The following is a 16366-nucleotide window of genomic DNA, read 5'->3' as shown; positions in this document are numbered from 1 at the left end:
GGCATTGGGAAATGTGATAGAGAGAAGCAGCTTGAGAGGTCTTACAGCGGTAGAATGGACCATACTTGCTCTACTCAAAGTGAAGAATGATGAGGAAGGAAGAATCAGATATGACTAATATTTCTAGGTTCAGTAACTAGGCAAATAGCAATGATATTACCTGTCAAGGTAGAGAAGGAAAGAATGATCTATGAATAAGGGACTAATTTAATATGTTATATTCCATCCATAAGAATTCTTTTTGATAATGGTACACCATTAAGTAAAATAAACAGTATATAATAAACGCAGTATAGTATGACTCCTTTACGCACATGTACTTAAATATTTATATGCACATATACGTATTTCTATATGTATACATGCATACCACAGATACCATTTATGTTTTTTTAAGTTTAGACAAATGTAAAGACAGGTGCATAAACTATTCATAGTGGTGTGGCTTATACTGAAAAATGTTCCTGTGTTTCCATTGTTGCTTACTTATTTAAGTGTTGCATCATTTTTTTTTTGTACAACATGTATTAGATTTATACAAAGTCCCCCCCCTCCCCCCCCCGCAAAAAAGACAGTAGTATATGTCTTATCTATTTAGATATCTGTGCATTGTGTGCATCTTGAAAAATAATGATGGAAAGGGTGTTTTCTTTTCAGAACACATTTTTTTCCACTGTTTGTAACTTCATTCATACTGTTTTCCACAATGACCTTTCCTCTCCTTTATGCTTTTGCCCTTTATTTAAGGCTCACCTTTATGCTCTAGTTCTCTATTGGTACTTTTTTCCATCTTGAGGAGCTGATAGTTTCCTTGACTTCTACTGAATTATGATAGTACATGTATTCTTATGTCCTAACTGTATTCATATTGCTTATCTTTGGAATGTAACAAGTTCCCAGAAATGTTGCACCTTGAAACAACACAAATTTACTATCTTGCAGTTTCTTTGAGTTGGCCATCTAGGCACAGCTCAGCTGAATCCTCTACTGTGAGTTTTATAAGTCTGCAGTAAAGGTATTACACAAACTGTGTTCTTCTGTGGAGGCTGGAATCCTCTTTTAAGCTCACATGGTTGTTGGCAGAATTCAGTTCCTTTCACCCGGAGGACTGAGATCCCCATTTTCTTGCTGGCTGATCACTAAGATCACTTAGATCACTAAGCTCTAATCTTAGATCCTAGCCCCTTGTCACATGGCTCTCTCACACCATAGCAGCTTTTTTTCTGAAGGCTGGCTGGAGAATCTCTTGTGGGCCAAGAGAGAGCTTACATAATGTGACATATCACAGGAGTGTGTGTCCCATCACCTTTGCTATATCAGTTCAGTTCAGTTGCTCAGTCGTGTCCGACTCTTTGCGACCCCATGAACCGCAGCTCACCAGACCTCCCTGTCCATCACCAACTCCCGGAGTTCACCTAAACCAATGTCCATCAAGTCGGTGATGCCATCTAACAATCTCATACTCTTTTGTCCCCTTCTCCTCCTGCCTTCAATCTTTCCCAGCATCAGGGTCTTTTCAGATGAGTCAGCTCTTTGCATCAGGTGGCCAAAGTATTGGAGTTTCAGCTTCAGCATCAGTCCTTCCAATGAATATTCAGGACTGATTTCCTTTAGGATGAACTGATTGGATCTCCTTGCAGTCCAAGGGACTCTCAAAAGCCTTCTCCAACACTACAGTTCAAAAGCATCAATTCTTTGGCGCTCAGCTTTCTTTGTAGTCCAACTCTCACATGCATACATGACCACTGGAAAAAACATAGCCTTGACCAGACGGACCTTTGTGGAAAAAGTAATGTCTCTGCTTTTTAATATGCTATCTAGGTGTTGTCATAACTTGTCTTCCAAGGAGTAAGTTTCTTTTTATTTCATGGCTGCAGTCGCCATCTACAGTGATTTTGGAGCCCAGAAAAATTAAGTCAGCCACTGTTTCCACTCTTGCCATGAAGTGATGGGACTGGATGCCATGATCTTAGTTTTCTGAATGTTGAGCTTTAAGCCAACTTTTTACTCTCACTTTCATCAAGAGGCTCTTTAGTTCTCCTTCTCTTTCTGCCATAAGCGTGGTATCATCTGCATATCTGAGGAAGGGACTAGAATAACTTTGAAGTTCCTTGTTTGGGGACTGGAAGGATGGTGTGCCATTGACTCTTTAAATTCAATCAATATTTGAGTGCTGTGAGGCAGTATATTGATGTTAAATTCACGATGTGGTTTTTGATCCCTAGAGAGTAACTTAGAAGCACAAACCAGTATTTCACATCTGCATTCATGAAAGTGGTTGCTTTCTCTGTAGTGTCATAGGAAATTATTCATTATCAGGTTTTAAAATTGCACTTGGGATTGTTTTTATTTGTATGTCTGAATGTGTACCGTTTAATAGCATTTGAAAAAAATACCTTGATGATGTTACCCAAAAATCATAGATAGGACATTTTGTTAACTTCTAAAGTGACTGCTAGATAATTTGGGAATATTGGTGAAAGGTCTGACAGACCTGGAACCAAATTATAAATACTGTTATATGAACTTAATAGAGACGTTGAAAAGGTGGTAGAAGAGCAGAAAGCCTTTTATTTTCCTTAGACATTTTGTGTTGTCCTTCCTTTCAACTACTGCTTATTGTAAAACCTAAAAGAGTGGAGACATGTGAGGAAGAGGACACAGAGCTGACTTTCTAGAGAAGGGAGACGCACCAGTTTTTGTAAAGGGCCAGATAGGAAGCATTTTGGAGTTTGCAGTCCATATGATCTCTGTTTCTACTTCTCAGCTTAGTGTAGTATTCCAACATGATTGGGTTCTCCTGGTGACTCAGTAAAGAATCTGCCTGCAATGCAGAAGACCCGAGTTCAATCCTGGGTCGGGAAGAGCCTCTGGAGAATAGAGTGGCTACCCACACCAGTATTCTTGCCTGGAGAATTCCCATGGACAGAGCACGTACTATACAATTTAATGTAGTGTGATAATACGATGACAGCTGTAGGTAACAGTTCAACAGATGAGTATGCCATAGCTTTGTTCCAATAGAACTTTATTACAAAAATAGTCGATAGATAGGCCTGATTTGTCTCATGTGCAGCAATTCCAGTAAATCTGACCTTGTTTTAGGTAACTGACAATTTGATATATCTTCTTTCATGTTTTCCCCAAATTCTTATTATACATAATATTCTTCAAAAATTTTTCCGCTTAATAATATATTGTGGAAAAACTGTTCTTTTATCTCATTATGGATTTCCCAGGTGGCTCAGTGGTAAAGAGTCCGCCTGCCGATTCAGAAGATGTTCCTTTGATCCCTAAGTTGGCAAGATACGTAGGAGGAGGACATGGCAACGCACTTCAGTTATTCTTACCTGGAAAATTTCAGGGACAGAAGAGCCTGGTTGGCTAAGTCTGAGGGTCACGAAGAGTCAGACACTAATGAGTGACTGACTTCACAAGCAGACATGCTATCGCATAATATGATTGTATGTTTTTGTTTTTTCAGTTTTTCACTTTTAATAATATATTATAGGGAACTCCTTTGTACACACACACATCTTTTTGCATCTGTGAGAACATATTCATATGACAAGTTACTAGGAGTGTAATGACTGCTTTATATCAAAGCATCTGCATATTAAATTTACATTTTTGATAAAAACAGTTGCAATAAAGCAACAGAAGAACCCTATGGAATGTCTGTAGACATGCCATTGGTGATAACTGTTGGGTCTAGCTTTTATAAGTGGGCATTATCTAATTGCAGTTTAGCTACTCTTGCTATTTACATAAAAAGCGTAATTCTAGCCCTGACCATCCGGTCTTTCCAATTTATTTTATTTTATTTTTTTCTGTCCAATTTATTTTAAAGAACGGAGTTCAGAAGACTTTTACTTAACATATTTCAGAAGTCTCCCATTTATGTGAATGAATCATTCTGTTGGTATTTGATAGGTGAATGGTATTATGGAAGCATTTTCCAGCACTGAGTCAATTGTTCATATTTTCAAGGTAGTTCTTTGCAACATTTAAATATGTATGAAAAAAAATATGTATGATCATTACTAATGTTCCTTGTGAATCATTATATGGAGAGGTCTATAGTAGCACCCAAGCTTATTATCTCTTAAACCCTTGACTTCTCTTACCATAAATCAGTTAAAAAATATTTGTTTTTTACAAGATGGTTTATATGTATGTATTTTTGATGTACCTTTGCTTAACACTAGTTTTGTTGTACATAACAGTAGTTATTTCTTTTAGATATTCTTTAATATCTTATTATATAAATACTCTACTACTTAAAAACTTTCATTTTATTTTTAACGGGAATTTGATAGTTGCTAGTGTTTGGCTTCCCTGGTGGCTCAGATGGTAAAGTGTCTGCCTACAGTGTGGGAGACCTGGGTTCGATCCCTGGGTCAGGAAGATCCTCTGGAGAAGGAAATGACGACCCACTCCAGTACTCTTGCCTGGAAAATCCCATAGACAGAGGAACCTGGTAGGCTACAGTCCATGGGGGGTTGCAAAGAGTCGACATGACTGAGCGACTAAACTAGTGTTTGGCTAAAGTTGCTATAATCATTCTTTGAAATGTATTTTGTGTTTATGAGAGTCTGAGTTTCACATCCTTGCCAAAATTTGATACTATTTTTGTAAATATAGTGAGTTGTAGTATTTTTTTATGGTGTTACTTTGTATTTCCCTGATCATTAATAATCCTGAACACCTAAAAACCTTTTCATGAACTTATTTGCCATTTGGAAATCTTTTGTCCATGCGTTTTGTGTAGTTTGGTCCTTTTTATTATTTTGATTATTGCCTTTTCTTTCAGATGTAATTTACATGTTTACTGTAAGTATTCTAAATATAATACTTTATGTTTGGTAACGTATATAATAGTAAGCATGAATATTCTTCCATTCTTAAGTTTGCCTTTTAATTCTCTTAACGCTGGCTTTGTTGCTGTTGTTTGGTTGCTCAGTCGTGTCTGACTCTTTGTGACCCCGTGGACTGCAGCCTGCCAGGCTTCCCTGTCTTTCACCACCTCCTGAAGCTTGCTCAAACTCATGTCCGTTGAGTCAGTGATGCCATCTAACCATTTTGTCCTCTGTTATCCTCTTCTCCTGCCTTCAGTTTTTCCCAACATCAGAATCTTTTCTGATGAATCAGCTCTTCACATCAGGTGGCCAAAGTATTGGAGCTTCAGCTTCAGCATCAGTCCTTCCAATGAATATTCAGGACTGATTTCCTTTAGGATTGAGTGGTTTGATCTCCTTGCAGTGCAAGGGATTCTCGAGAGTCTTTTCCAACTCAACAGTTCAAAAGCATCAATTCTTCAGTGCTCAGCTTTCTTTATGGTCCAACTCCCACATGCATATGTGGAAATGGAAAAAACCAAAGCTTTCACTATATGGACATTTGTCGGCGAAGCAATGTGTTCTCTAGGTTTGTCATAGCTTTTCTTCCAAGGAGCAAGCATCTTTTATTTTCATGGCTGCAGTCACCATCTGCAGTGATTTTGGAGCCCAAGAAAATAAAAAGAGCTTTGGTGAAGTAGAAAATATTAGCTTTATCACTTTGCCAGGCAGAAGGGGACAGAGTGAGCACCTGCCCTGGAAAACAGGTCATGTCCACACCTGGGAGGACTTGGGGAGGGGTTTTATAGCAATGGTTCAAGGTTGAGGCTTGGTTCAGTGGTTCAAGGCTAAGATTAGGGTTTGTGCTGGGCCTGCACTCCTTTCATTTGGTCTCAGGTAATCTTTTGATGAGTTTCTCTGGTTCCTTTAATCTGACTTCAGGTGGTCTTCTCTGGAATGAAGAATCCTGACATCGTCCAGTTGTTGGCTAGAGCTCAGAGATATTGTTATGTGTCCCTCTTGAGGGGAACCAGGACCTTGACTCAAAGCTGCACTGTTGTTTCTTGGCTGTCTTATCTCTGCATCTCCTCCCTTCCTTGATTAGCAGCTGTTTGAATCTGAAGTTTGGGACTCTTGGAAGATCAGGGAGGGTGGAGTCTGTTCCCTGCAAAGAACATGGGCAGGGAAAGGCTTTCATACCCAGGAGCTCCACTGGGTCCTGCTTGGTTTCACCATGAAACTTTAGTATTGTGATTTTCTTTAAGTTGACTTTCATTCTTATGGTGTTGTCTGTTACTCTACCTCATTATTGGTGATTTCAGAAACTTCTGGAGTATTTTTGATTTACAATTAGAGAAATTAGAGATACCAAGGGAACTTTTCATGCAAAGATGGGCTCAATAAAGAGCAGAAATGGTATGGACCTAACAGAAGCAGAAGATATTAAGAAGAGGTGACAAGAATACACAAAAGAACTCTACAAAAAATATCTTCATGACTCAGATAATCACAGTGGTGTGGTCACTGACACTCACCTAGAGCCAGACATCCTGGAATGTGAAGTCAAGTGGGCCTTAGGACACATCACTACGAACAACGCTACTGGAGGTTATGGAATTCGAGTTGAGCTATTGCAAATCCTAAAAGATGATGCTGTGAAAGTGCTGTACTCATTATGTCAGCTAATTTGGAAAACTCAGCAGTGACCACAGGACTGGAAAAGGTCAGTTTTCATTCCAGTCCCTAAGAAAGGCGATGCCAAAGAATGCTCAAACTACCGCACAGTTGCACTCATCTCACATGCTAGTAAAGTGATGCTCAAAATTCTCCAATCCAGGCTTCAGCAATACGTGAACCATGAACTTCCAGATGTTCAAACTGGTTTTAGAAAAGGCAGAGGAACCAGAGATCAAATTGCCAACATCTGCTGGATCATCGAAAAAGCAAGAGAGTTCCAGATAAACATCTATTTCTGCTTTCTTGATTGTACCAAAGCCTTTGACTCTGTGGATCACAATAAACTGTGGAAAATTCTGAAAGAGATGGGCATACCAGACCACCTGACCTGCCTCTTGAGAAACCTGTATGCAGGTCAGGAAGCAACAGTTAGAACTGGATGTGGAAAAACAGACTGGTTCCAAATAGGAAAAGGAGTACGTCAAGGCTGTATATTTTCATTCTGTTTATTTAACTCATATGCCAAGTACATCATGAGAAATGCTGGGCTGGAGGAAGCACAAGCTGGAATCAGGATTGCCGGGAGAAATATCAATAACCTCAGATATGCAGATGACACCACCCTTATGGCAGAAAGTGAAGAAGAACTAAAAAGCCTCTTGATGAAAGTAAAAGAGGAGAGTGCAAAAGTTGGCTTAAAGCTCAACATTCAGAAAACTAAGATCATGGCATCTGGTCCAATCACCTCATGGCAAATAGATGGAGAAACAGTGGAAACAGTGGCTGACTTATTTTTGGGGGCACCAAAATCACTGCAGATGGTGATTGCAGCCATGAAATTAAGAGACGCTTGCTCCTTGGAAGGAAAGTTATGAGCAGCCCATACGGCATATTAAAAAGCAGAGACATTACTTTTTCCACAAAGGTCCGTCTAGTCAAGGCTATGGTTTTTCCAGTAGTCATGTATGGATGTGAGAGTTGAACTATAAAGAAAGCTGAGTGCCGAAAAATTGATGCTTTTGGAATGTGGTGTTGTAGAAGAGTCTTGAGAGTCCCTTGGACTGCAAGGAGATCCAACCAGTCCATCCTAAAGGAGATCAGTCCTGGGTGTTCATTTCTCGGGCTGATGCTGAAGCTGAAACTCCAGTACTTTGGCCACCTGATGCAAAGAGCTGACTCATTTGAAAAGATCCTGATGCTGGGAAAGAATGAGGGCAGGAGGAGAAAGGGATGACAGAGGATGAGGTGGCTAGATGGCATTACCGATTCAATGGACATGGGTTTGAGTAAACTCCGGGAGTTGGTGATGGACAGGGAGGCCTGGTGTGCTGTGTGGTTCATGGGGTCGCAAAAAGTCAACTTGTCTGAGTGACTGAACTGAACTTTTGATTTACAATGTTATGTTAATTTCCTTTGTAAAGCATAGTGATTGGCCGATACATACACATTTATTCACTCTTTAAATTCTTTTCTCATATAGGTCATTAGAGAGTATTGAGTGGAGTTCCCTGTGCTATACAGTAGTCATTGCTAGTTTTTATTTTACCTATAGTAGTGTGTATATTTCAACACTATATTATTGGTGATTGAATGTTGGAAATTGTGTTTAATATTGCAGGAGGTTGTATTTAACAGTCCTTAGATGATTACATCTTCCTCTGGGAGGACTTCCTTTTGATGTTTGATCAGTTGTTAGATTGCATGTCCTCAGTCATACATGACTCTTTGCAGTCGGCTCCTCTTTCCTTGGAATGTCTCAGGCCAGAATACTGGAGTGCTTTGCCAGTTCCTCCTCCAGGGGATATTCCTGACCTGGGGACTGAAGCTGCATCTTTTATGTTTCCTTGTGTTGGCAGGTGTATTCTTTACCACTGAGACACCTGGGAAGCCCAGTAGTTAGGTCAGGTGCTGATTATATTAAGACTGGGGCTTCCCAAGGAGCTCAAATGGTAAATAATTGACCTGCAATGCCGGAGACCTTTCTTCAATCCCTGGGTCAGGAAGATCTCTGGAGAAGGGAACAGCAACCCACTCCAGTGTACTTGCCCAGAGAATCTCAAGGACAGAGCAACAGATTCACAGAGTTGTACTTGACTGAGTGACTAACACACATATATTGAGACTGAGCTGATCCAAAGCTGGAATTTTTAAAATCTCTGTTAGAGTTTGCCCTATTTACAATTTGCCTCCTTTTAGCTAGGAGCCCTTCTAGGCCTTCTGAAAACCCCGTGTCTACTACATGAGTAGTCCACTTCTAATATGAGTCTGTGACCTACCATGAGTGTATTACATCTTTCTTTTTGATTTTTTTTTTTTCCTCATTCTATGAGATTCTGAAAATTTTCTGTAGTTTTTTCACTACACGCACATAACCATGATGTTCGATGGTCTGTTTTAATGTTTTGGGGAACTGGTCTGTTATCTGTTTCCTACAGAGTAGTTCTCCTTCTGTAAGCCCGGGTAAACCACTAGGATCCCTCCACCTTTAAAGGTTGTAAAATTCAATTTTTATTTCCCTAGTGCTTTAAAACTTATAACAGCTATATTTAGCTTCTCTCTTCCTGCATGTGAATAGCAAATATGTCAACAGGAAAAGTCATGCTGAACATCTTCTCTGGGATCCTGGCTCCTTAAATCTTGGCTACCTTGGAAGCTCTCCAGTACCTTAAAAGATTAAAACATAAATTTAATCTAGCATTTTCAGTTGCTTTTGTTGGATAGTTAGTTTGATAAAAGCTAATCTGCTGTTACCAGAAGATCACTCTTTGCTGTTACGTTTTTCATTTATTTAGTGTGAAATAATAGTCCTTCATTTGTTATGATGCCAGAAAAGGACAGTACAAGTTCTTCCCTCTCCCAAATAACAAAATACACCACCTTTGAGCAATGAAAAATCATATGTCATGTGGATGCATTTATTTATGTGTGAATGTTCATCTCTTCATAGGTTGCTTAGCCAAACAATGAAGGATCATCTAGTAAGAGTAGCAAATGAAGCTGAGTTTATCCTGAGCAGGCAGCGAGCAGAGGATATTCACAGACACGCGGAATTTGAGGTAGGTTATACCTGTGAGTGAGCTGAGGAAGCTACCTTTTTAAAACGCTAATTATAGGAAACTGTGGAGGTAACATTGCAGCATGGTCTTAACAATCATGTGTCATCAAAAAATCAAAAATTTATTTGTGAGGGTATCATGGTGGATTCTGGAAAGATAGTGCAAGACTCTGTAGTTCTTGGCCAGTAAATTAGATTAGTGAACGACTCTTGCTCTTCTGTATGCAAAGTAGAGCTGGTTTACTGGAAATGAAAACCCATGTGTTAGATGAAATCTTTCAGGTTTCTAGAGAGAAGCTGAACAGAGGCATGAAGGTTCTTTACCCCTGAAGTTGTTGCAGAGGAGATGAAGGCGCATACAGCTTTCTTCCTGACTTCTTACAGGGGGATCAAGTGACAGAGCCATCCTGGGAACAGTGCTTGTCTCGGCACTTGCTCCTGATTTTGTGGAACAAGCATGAAATCATAGAGAAAATTAATGGTGTTGTAGCTATATAAATTACAAAAATTCACATCTAAGGTGAACTAGAAAATTTGACAGGAACATTTGCTAAGAATTGGGAGGAAAAAAAAAGCAGCATCTGGGGTTCTTTCTAACATGTTAAGAACAGTTGATGTCCATTGTATCCATGATGCCATCCAGCCATATCATCCTCTGACGCCCTCTTCTCCTTCTGCCCTCAGTCTTTCCCATCATCAGGGTCTTTTCCAGTGGGTTGGCTGTTCGCATCAGGTGACCAAAATGGAGCTTTAGCTTCAGTCTTTCTAATGAGTACTGAGGGTTGATTTCCCTTCAGATTGACTACTTTGATCTCCTTGATGTCCAAGGGAGTTTCAGGAGTCTTCTCCAGCACCTCAGTTCTAAAACATCTGTTCTTTGGCATTCTGCCTTCTTTATGGTCCAGCTCTCACAACTGTACATGACCAGTGGGAATACCATAGCCTTGACTACATGGATCTTTTTGGGCAGAGTAATGTCTCTGCTTTTCAACACACTGTCTAGGTTTATCAGAGCTTTCCTGCCAAGATCAATTGTCTTCTGATTTCATGGCTGCATCCACCATCTGCAGTGATTTTATAGCCCAGGAAGAGGAAATCTGTTACTGCTTCCACCTTTTCCCCTTCTATTTGCCATGAAGTGATGGGGCCAGATGCCATGATCTTAGTTTTTTAATATTTATTTTTAAGCCAGCCTTTTCACTCTCCTCCTTCACCCTGATCAAGAGTCTCTTTCATTCCTCTTTGCTTTCTGTCCCTAGCGTCGTATCATCTGCATATCTGAAGTTGTTAATGTTGCTCCCGCCTATCTTAATGCCAGCTTGTAATTCATCCAGCCTGGCATTTCTCATGTTGTGCTCAGCGTATAGGTTAAACAAACAGGGTGACAGCAGACAGCCCTATCTTACTCCTTTGTCGATCTTGATCCAGTCAGTTGTTCCATACAGAGTTCTCACTGTGTTGCTTCTTCACCCACATACAGGTTTCTTAGGAGACAGGTAAGATGGTCTGGTATTCCCATCTCTTTAAGAGCTGTCTACAGTTTGTTACGATCCACACAGTCAAAGACTTTAGTGTAGTCAATGAAACAGAGGTAGATGTTTTTCTGAAATTCCCTTGCTTTCTCTATGATTCAGCGACTGTTGGCAATTTGATCTCTAGTTCCTCTTCCTTTTCTAAACCTAGCTTAGACATCTGGAAATTCTTGGTTCCCATAATGCTGAAGCCGAGCGTTCAAGATTTTAAGCATGACCTTACTAGCATGGGAGATGAGCATGGTTGTCCAGTGGTTAGAGCATTCTTTAGTACTACCCTTCTTGGGAATTGGGATGAGGATTGACCTTTTCCACTCTTGAGGCCACTGCTGGGTCCTCCATATTTGCTGCCATATTTTATGTAACCCTTTGATGGCATCATCCTTTAGGGTTTTGAATAGCGCTACTGGAACGCCATTGCATCCATTAGCTTTATTAACAACAGTGCTTCCTAAGGCTCACTTGCCTTCTCACTCCAGAATATCTGGGTGACTGACCACATGTAATCTGGTTCATTAAAATCTATTTTGTACAGTTCTTTCCATTTCTTCCTGATCTCTTTGGTGTCTTCTAGGTCACTACCATTTCTGTCCTGTATTGTGCCCATCTTTGAGCAAAATGTTCCCTTGATATTTCCAGTTTCCTGAAGAGAGCTCTGGTTTTCCCCTTCTGTTGTTTCCTTCTGGTTTTATACACTGTTCATTGAAGAAAGCCTTCTTGTAGCTCCGTGCTGTTCTCTGAAACTCTGCGTTTAGTTGGATGTACCTTTCCCTTTCTCCCTTGCTTTTCACTTTTCTTCTTTCTTCAGCTATTTGTAAAGCCTCCTCCAATAACCATTTTGCCTTCTTGCTTTTCTTTTTCTTTAGGATGGTTTTGTTTACTGCCATTTACTAAACATCATTTGAAATGTTTAAAGCTGTTTCTATTAAAATCAGGCAAAAAAAGAGTGATTGATACCTTCTGTTAATAATATTTAACAAAAATTTTTTGATATTCTTGCAAGTGCAAGATACTGTTAATATGAATGTTAGATAAGAAAGAAATAGCACTTTCAGGTCACTAATGCTATGATCTAAGAAAATCTAAGGATTTCTTGAACATTTTTCTACCAGAATTAAGTGGGACTTCATTAATTTTATTGGATATAAGATAAATATGCAAAAAATTAATAGATTATCTTTTGACCAGCAAGCAATAGCCAGTTAAGAATGGAAAACAGAAATATAGTCTGTATACCATTAAAAATACTATGTTGGGTTGAATTCTCTAAAAAATAAACAGTTATTTGTAACAAAAATACAAAATCTCGTTGATAAAATACTAAATATAAACTACTGGACAGTCACTCCACACTGGGCAGTAAACCTGTGTGTGGATGAGAGACATGCAGTGACAGGGATGTAGGATCCTTCTTTTATTTTGAAATAATTTGAGATTTGCAGGAGAGAGATGAGTAGTACAAGAACTACTCTTCACCGTTCTAAATTCTGCCATTTTTTAAATTCACCACAGTTACTTCTGTCCTCTTTTTCTTTTCTGAATTTGAGAATAAGTTGAAGCCATAATAAACTTTTACTTGTAATTACTTCAGTGAGAATTTCCTATGCACATCCTTCATTGTCATCTGGTACACTTATCAAATCAGAAAATTAACTGTTACAATGCTATTATTTAAATGTAGACATTCATATTTCCCCAAATATTTTCATGTTTTTTATAATCCACGAGATTATTGCCACAAAAATTTTTTCAAATTAATATGTAAATTCAGTAAAGTAACATTAGCATATCATTCCATTAGAATAACAGTATTTAAAATTTAAATATCCCTTAAAAGATATCTAAACATCAAAAACTTCCCCATATTATATTTGGATATGTAAATATCCAGTTAATACAGAAAAAAGAAATGCATGAATATATCATTGAGATTTATGAAATGAGAATGTTGAGGATATACTTGACTTCCCAGATAAACAATACTAATTAAAACAATACTATTAAAAAAAATACAAAAATTTTTCCAAATGGAGTAAAGATATATAAGATGAAAGATGACCTAGTTAATATTTTAGAAAAATATTTGGAAAACTGCAAAAGTGGAACTGAAGCATATGCAAGAATTCTGTAACCAAGACAGGTCACTTTAGAAAGAATAGAATGTTTAGAAAGAATAGAAAAAATGTTTATTACTACATTTAATGTTAAGCTGAGGAAACATGCAATCAGTCATGTGGGAGGACATGATGGAACATGGAAAGACTGATAAATCAACGTTTGCTATCTTAATTGTTGTTGTTGTTTAGTTTCTGAGTTGTATCCAACCGTTTTACTACCCCATGGAAACTGTAGTCTGCCAGTCTCCTCTTGAGATTTCCTAGGCAAGGATATTGGACTGGGTTGTCATTTCCTTCTCCAGGGAATCTTCTCAACACAGGGATTGAATCCACGTCTCCTGCATCGGCAGGTGGATCCTTACCACTGAGCCACCTAGGAAGCCCTACTGTCTTAGTAATTCTCATAAAGTGATAAATGAAAAGTTGACCCAATAGGCACATGTTCAGAGGATATGAATAGGGTTTTCACAGAAGAATGTAAGTTACCAGTAACATATAAAATGATAATTGGATCATTGTATGTTTACAAAAACATTCAAGGAAATGTAAATGAGATTAATCATGATATCACTTCTCTAGTCTCTGACTAAGAGAAAGTAAGAGTCATAGCTAGTACTGTTGAAGAAGATAGGGTTGATGAGATGGGCGATGGGATTCTTTGATTTTTGCAGTGGAAATGTACATTTTTAGTATTCTGGTAGGGCAATATGGTCATATGTTTTTTAGTAATAATTGCATGGATGCGCATACACACACACACACACCCATTTACCCAGTAACCCTATTCTATAAATATATTTGTAAGAAAAGAAGTAATAGTATGTAAGCATAGATATATAAGGCTGCTTATTACAGCATTGCATGTAAATGTAGCAAAATTAAAACAATGGAAAAACAGAAGGAAAAGTTTCTTTACCAAAAGAATCATTTTCTCAATTAACAGGATATTAATTATAAAAGGATGAATAAGTTGATGGCATTTTTTTAAAAATAAGAGCTCCATTTATAACTTGTTAAAAATTGCATATTTCAGTTCATAGTCTGCTATGAAAGCTGAGGACCTGAGTCCTCTCATACTTCATTTTTTATCAACTTTTAATTTTTCAAGTTATATTCTATTTTTAATAGTCTACGTATGTAACACTCATGTATCGTAACCACAATTCTGATAGTACTTTAGTATTTATAGTATATTTAAGTGAATGCACTACTCTACCCCCTCTTTTATTAATCATAATTTCTTAATTTCCCTCAGGTTCTTTCTTTTGACTCAAGTCTTAATTGCTGGGTTTTATCGCCTCCTCTCCCTCCAACAAAAGTTCATGCGTGCTGTAAACTTAAAATTCTTTCATGTTTAAGAATGTTTGCCAGCTGTCCTTATATCTGAATGACATCCTGATGGATTGAATATTCTTGGCAAACTTTATAGACTTTGCTTCATTGTCTTTGGATTTGAATGTTGCTTTCAGAGAAGTTTGAGGATAGTCTGATATTTGTCCCATTGATGATTTGCTTGTTTTCTATTTCTGATTTTTTTAATTTGTCCGGGGAGTTCATTTCTTAACAAGATTATGACTCAGTATTGAGCCTTATTTATCAAAAAGTTCCTGGAACATAGTCTTTTGTTATAATCTGCAAATTCAGATTCTTCATTTAGTTCTTAGAAATTTCGGTAAATTAAAATTTGAAATATCTTTTGCCTTTTATTTTCCTTTTCTTAGTGACACAGTCTGTGGTAGATATGACTATCTTTCGTATCTGTTAGTTATTTCTTAATTGCTTTACTTCCTTTGATCTCTTGCCATGAGGATGTTTTTAATATTTTATTTTGTCTTTTTGTAGTTTTTAATGATTATTTTGTTCTTCATTTCGTTTATTTAAACCTCCAGCCTCTCTCTTTACCTTCTTCCACTTATTTCATTTTTACTTTTATCTTTTTTCTTAGTTACATTTTTATGTTTTCTAGAAAAAAAATCATGAGAAATTTCCTTTCATTTTTTTGTTATATATTCTTCTAGGGCTCTTTATCTTTTGTATAGAATCTTCTAGTTTTTCTTAAATATTTTATTTCTTTTTTATTTATTCATTGATTGGTGATTTATGTTTACTACTGTTTATGTAGTATTTATGCAGCTACTGTTTGGCTTAGATAGATTGTCTTAGTGACTTCTTCCTTTCTCCTCTCTGTCTGTAAAGCTATTTTTTCCCTACCTGAGCTATAGTTTGATTTTTGAAATTTGGTTTTTGACTAGTTTTATTTGCCTATCACGAAGAGAGGGAGAAAGATCATTGATAGATGTGAGGAAGCCTCCTTAGCTCATCTAAGTTTTACTTTATCTTATAAGATTTTGTTAATTATTTTCTACAAGGTTCATTCCATCTTTTTAGAAACATGGAGAAGTCTTATCAGGGAGAAATGTGCTTCGGCTTTGAGTCATTATCCATCATTTCAGAGAGTACGCGAGTCTCCTTCTGCCCTGGGAAGTCAGACTGTATTTTCACTTACTTGTTTCACCTATTTTTACACTGTAGGCTTTTTCTAGCATCTTCAGTTAGAAGATGATAATGATACCTACTCAATTTGTGTTTCTTCATATATGAAGGCATTAAGAAAAATTCTTAAAATGTTGTCAGTTTACCAGTGTTACTTTGGACTCAAATGAGGACATGGCTAATTAAGAACTGAGCTTACTGCAGCCTTAGTTCTAATTTCAGTATGTTTAATTTTCCAATGGCCACCAATTTTTAAGTATTTGGTGGTTTACATTATGTTTCATTTGTTACTGGTTATTTTTATTAGATTTTTTTTTTCACCCAATAGTTTTGCTTTTGATAATTTTTTAGGATTTGAAGGAAGAAAAAAATTTTTTTAATTGCCGTTTCAGCCTACCATCCTAATCTGGAACATCTTCCTTGTCCTTTCTTGGTTATAGAGAAATTCCTTTGTAATTCTGGGTTGAAATTGCAGTTCATTATTTTTATTTGAAGTTTTAGTGATCATGGTGGTGGTATGTGTCTTTGTATTTGTTTGAAGATGAGAGAATGAGGAAGAAGAAAACATGTGAAACTGAAAGAGAAAAAATTACTTCTAAAATACTGTGTAATACAAGAAACTGAGTTGATTTCACCCAAATGCTAAATACATTT

At 37.5% G+C, this 16366-nt stretch overlaps 1 protein-coding gene across 3 annotated transcripts in view; it reads left to right on the top strand.

The window, feature by feature from the left end:
• The window catches only part of LRBA (LPS responsive beige-like anchor protein), a 719345-nt gene that overhangs the window by 255316 nt on the left and 447663 nt on the right, over positions 1-16366 (top strand). For all 3 annotated transcript variants that reach the window (XM_065905003.1, XM_065905001.1, XM_065905002.1), the window contains exon 36: positions 9463-9571. In XM_065905003.1, the coding sequence (XP_065761075.1) occupies positions 9463-9571 (109 nt within the window). The remainder of the gene's footprint in view (positions 1-9462; positions 9572-16366) is intronic.

The sequence above is a fragment of the Muntiacus reevesi genome, chromosome 13, assembly GCF_963930625.1.
Source record: "Muntiacus reevesi chromosome 13, mMunRee1.1, whole genome shotgun sequence".
In the NCBI taxonomy this organism is placed as follows: Eukaryota; Metazoa; Chordata; class Mammalia; order Artiodactyla; family Cervidae; genus Muntiacus; species Muntiacus reevesi.
This window is presented reverse-complemented; position numbering and strand designations above follow the sequence as displayed.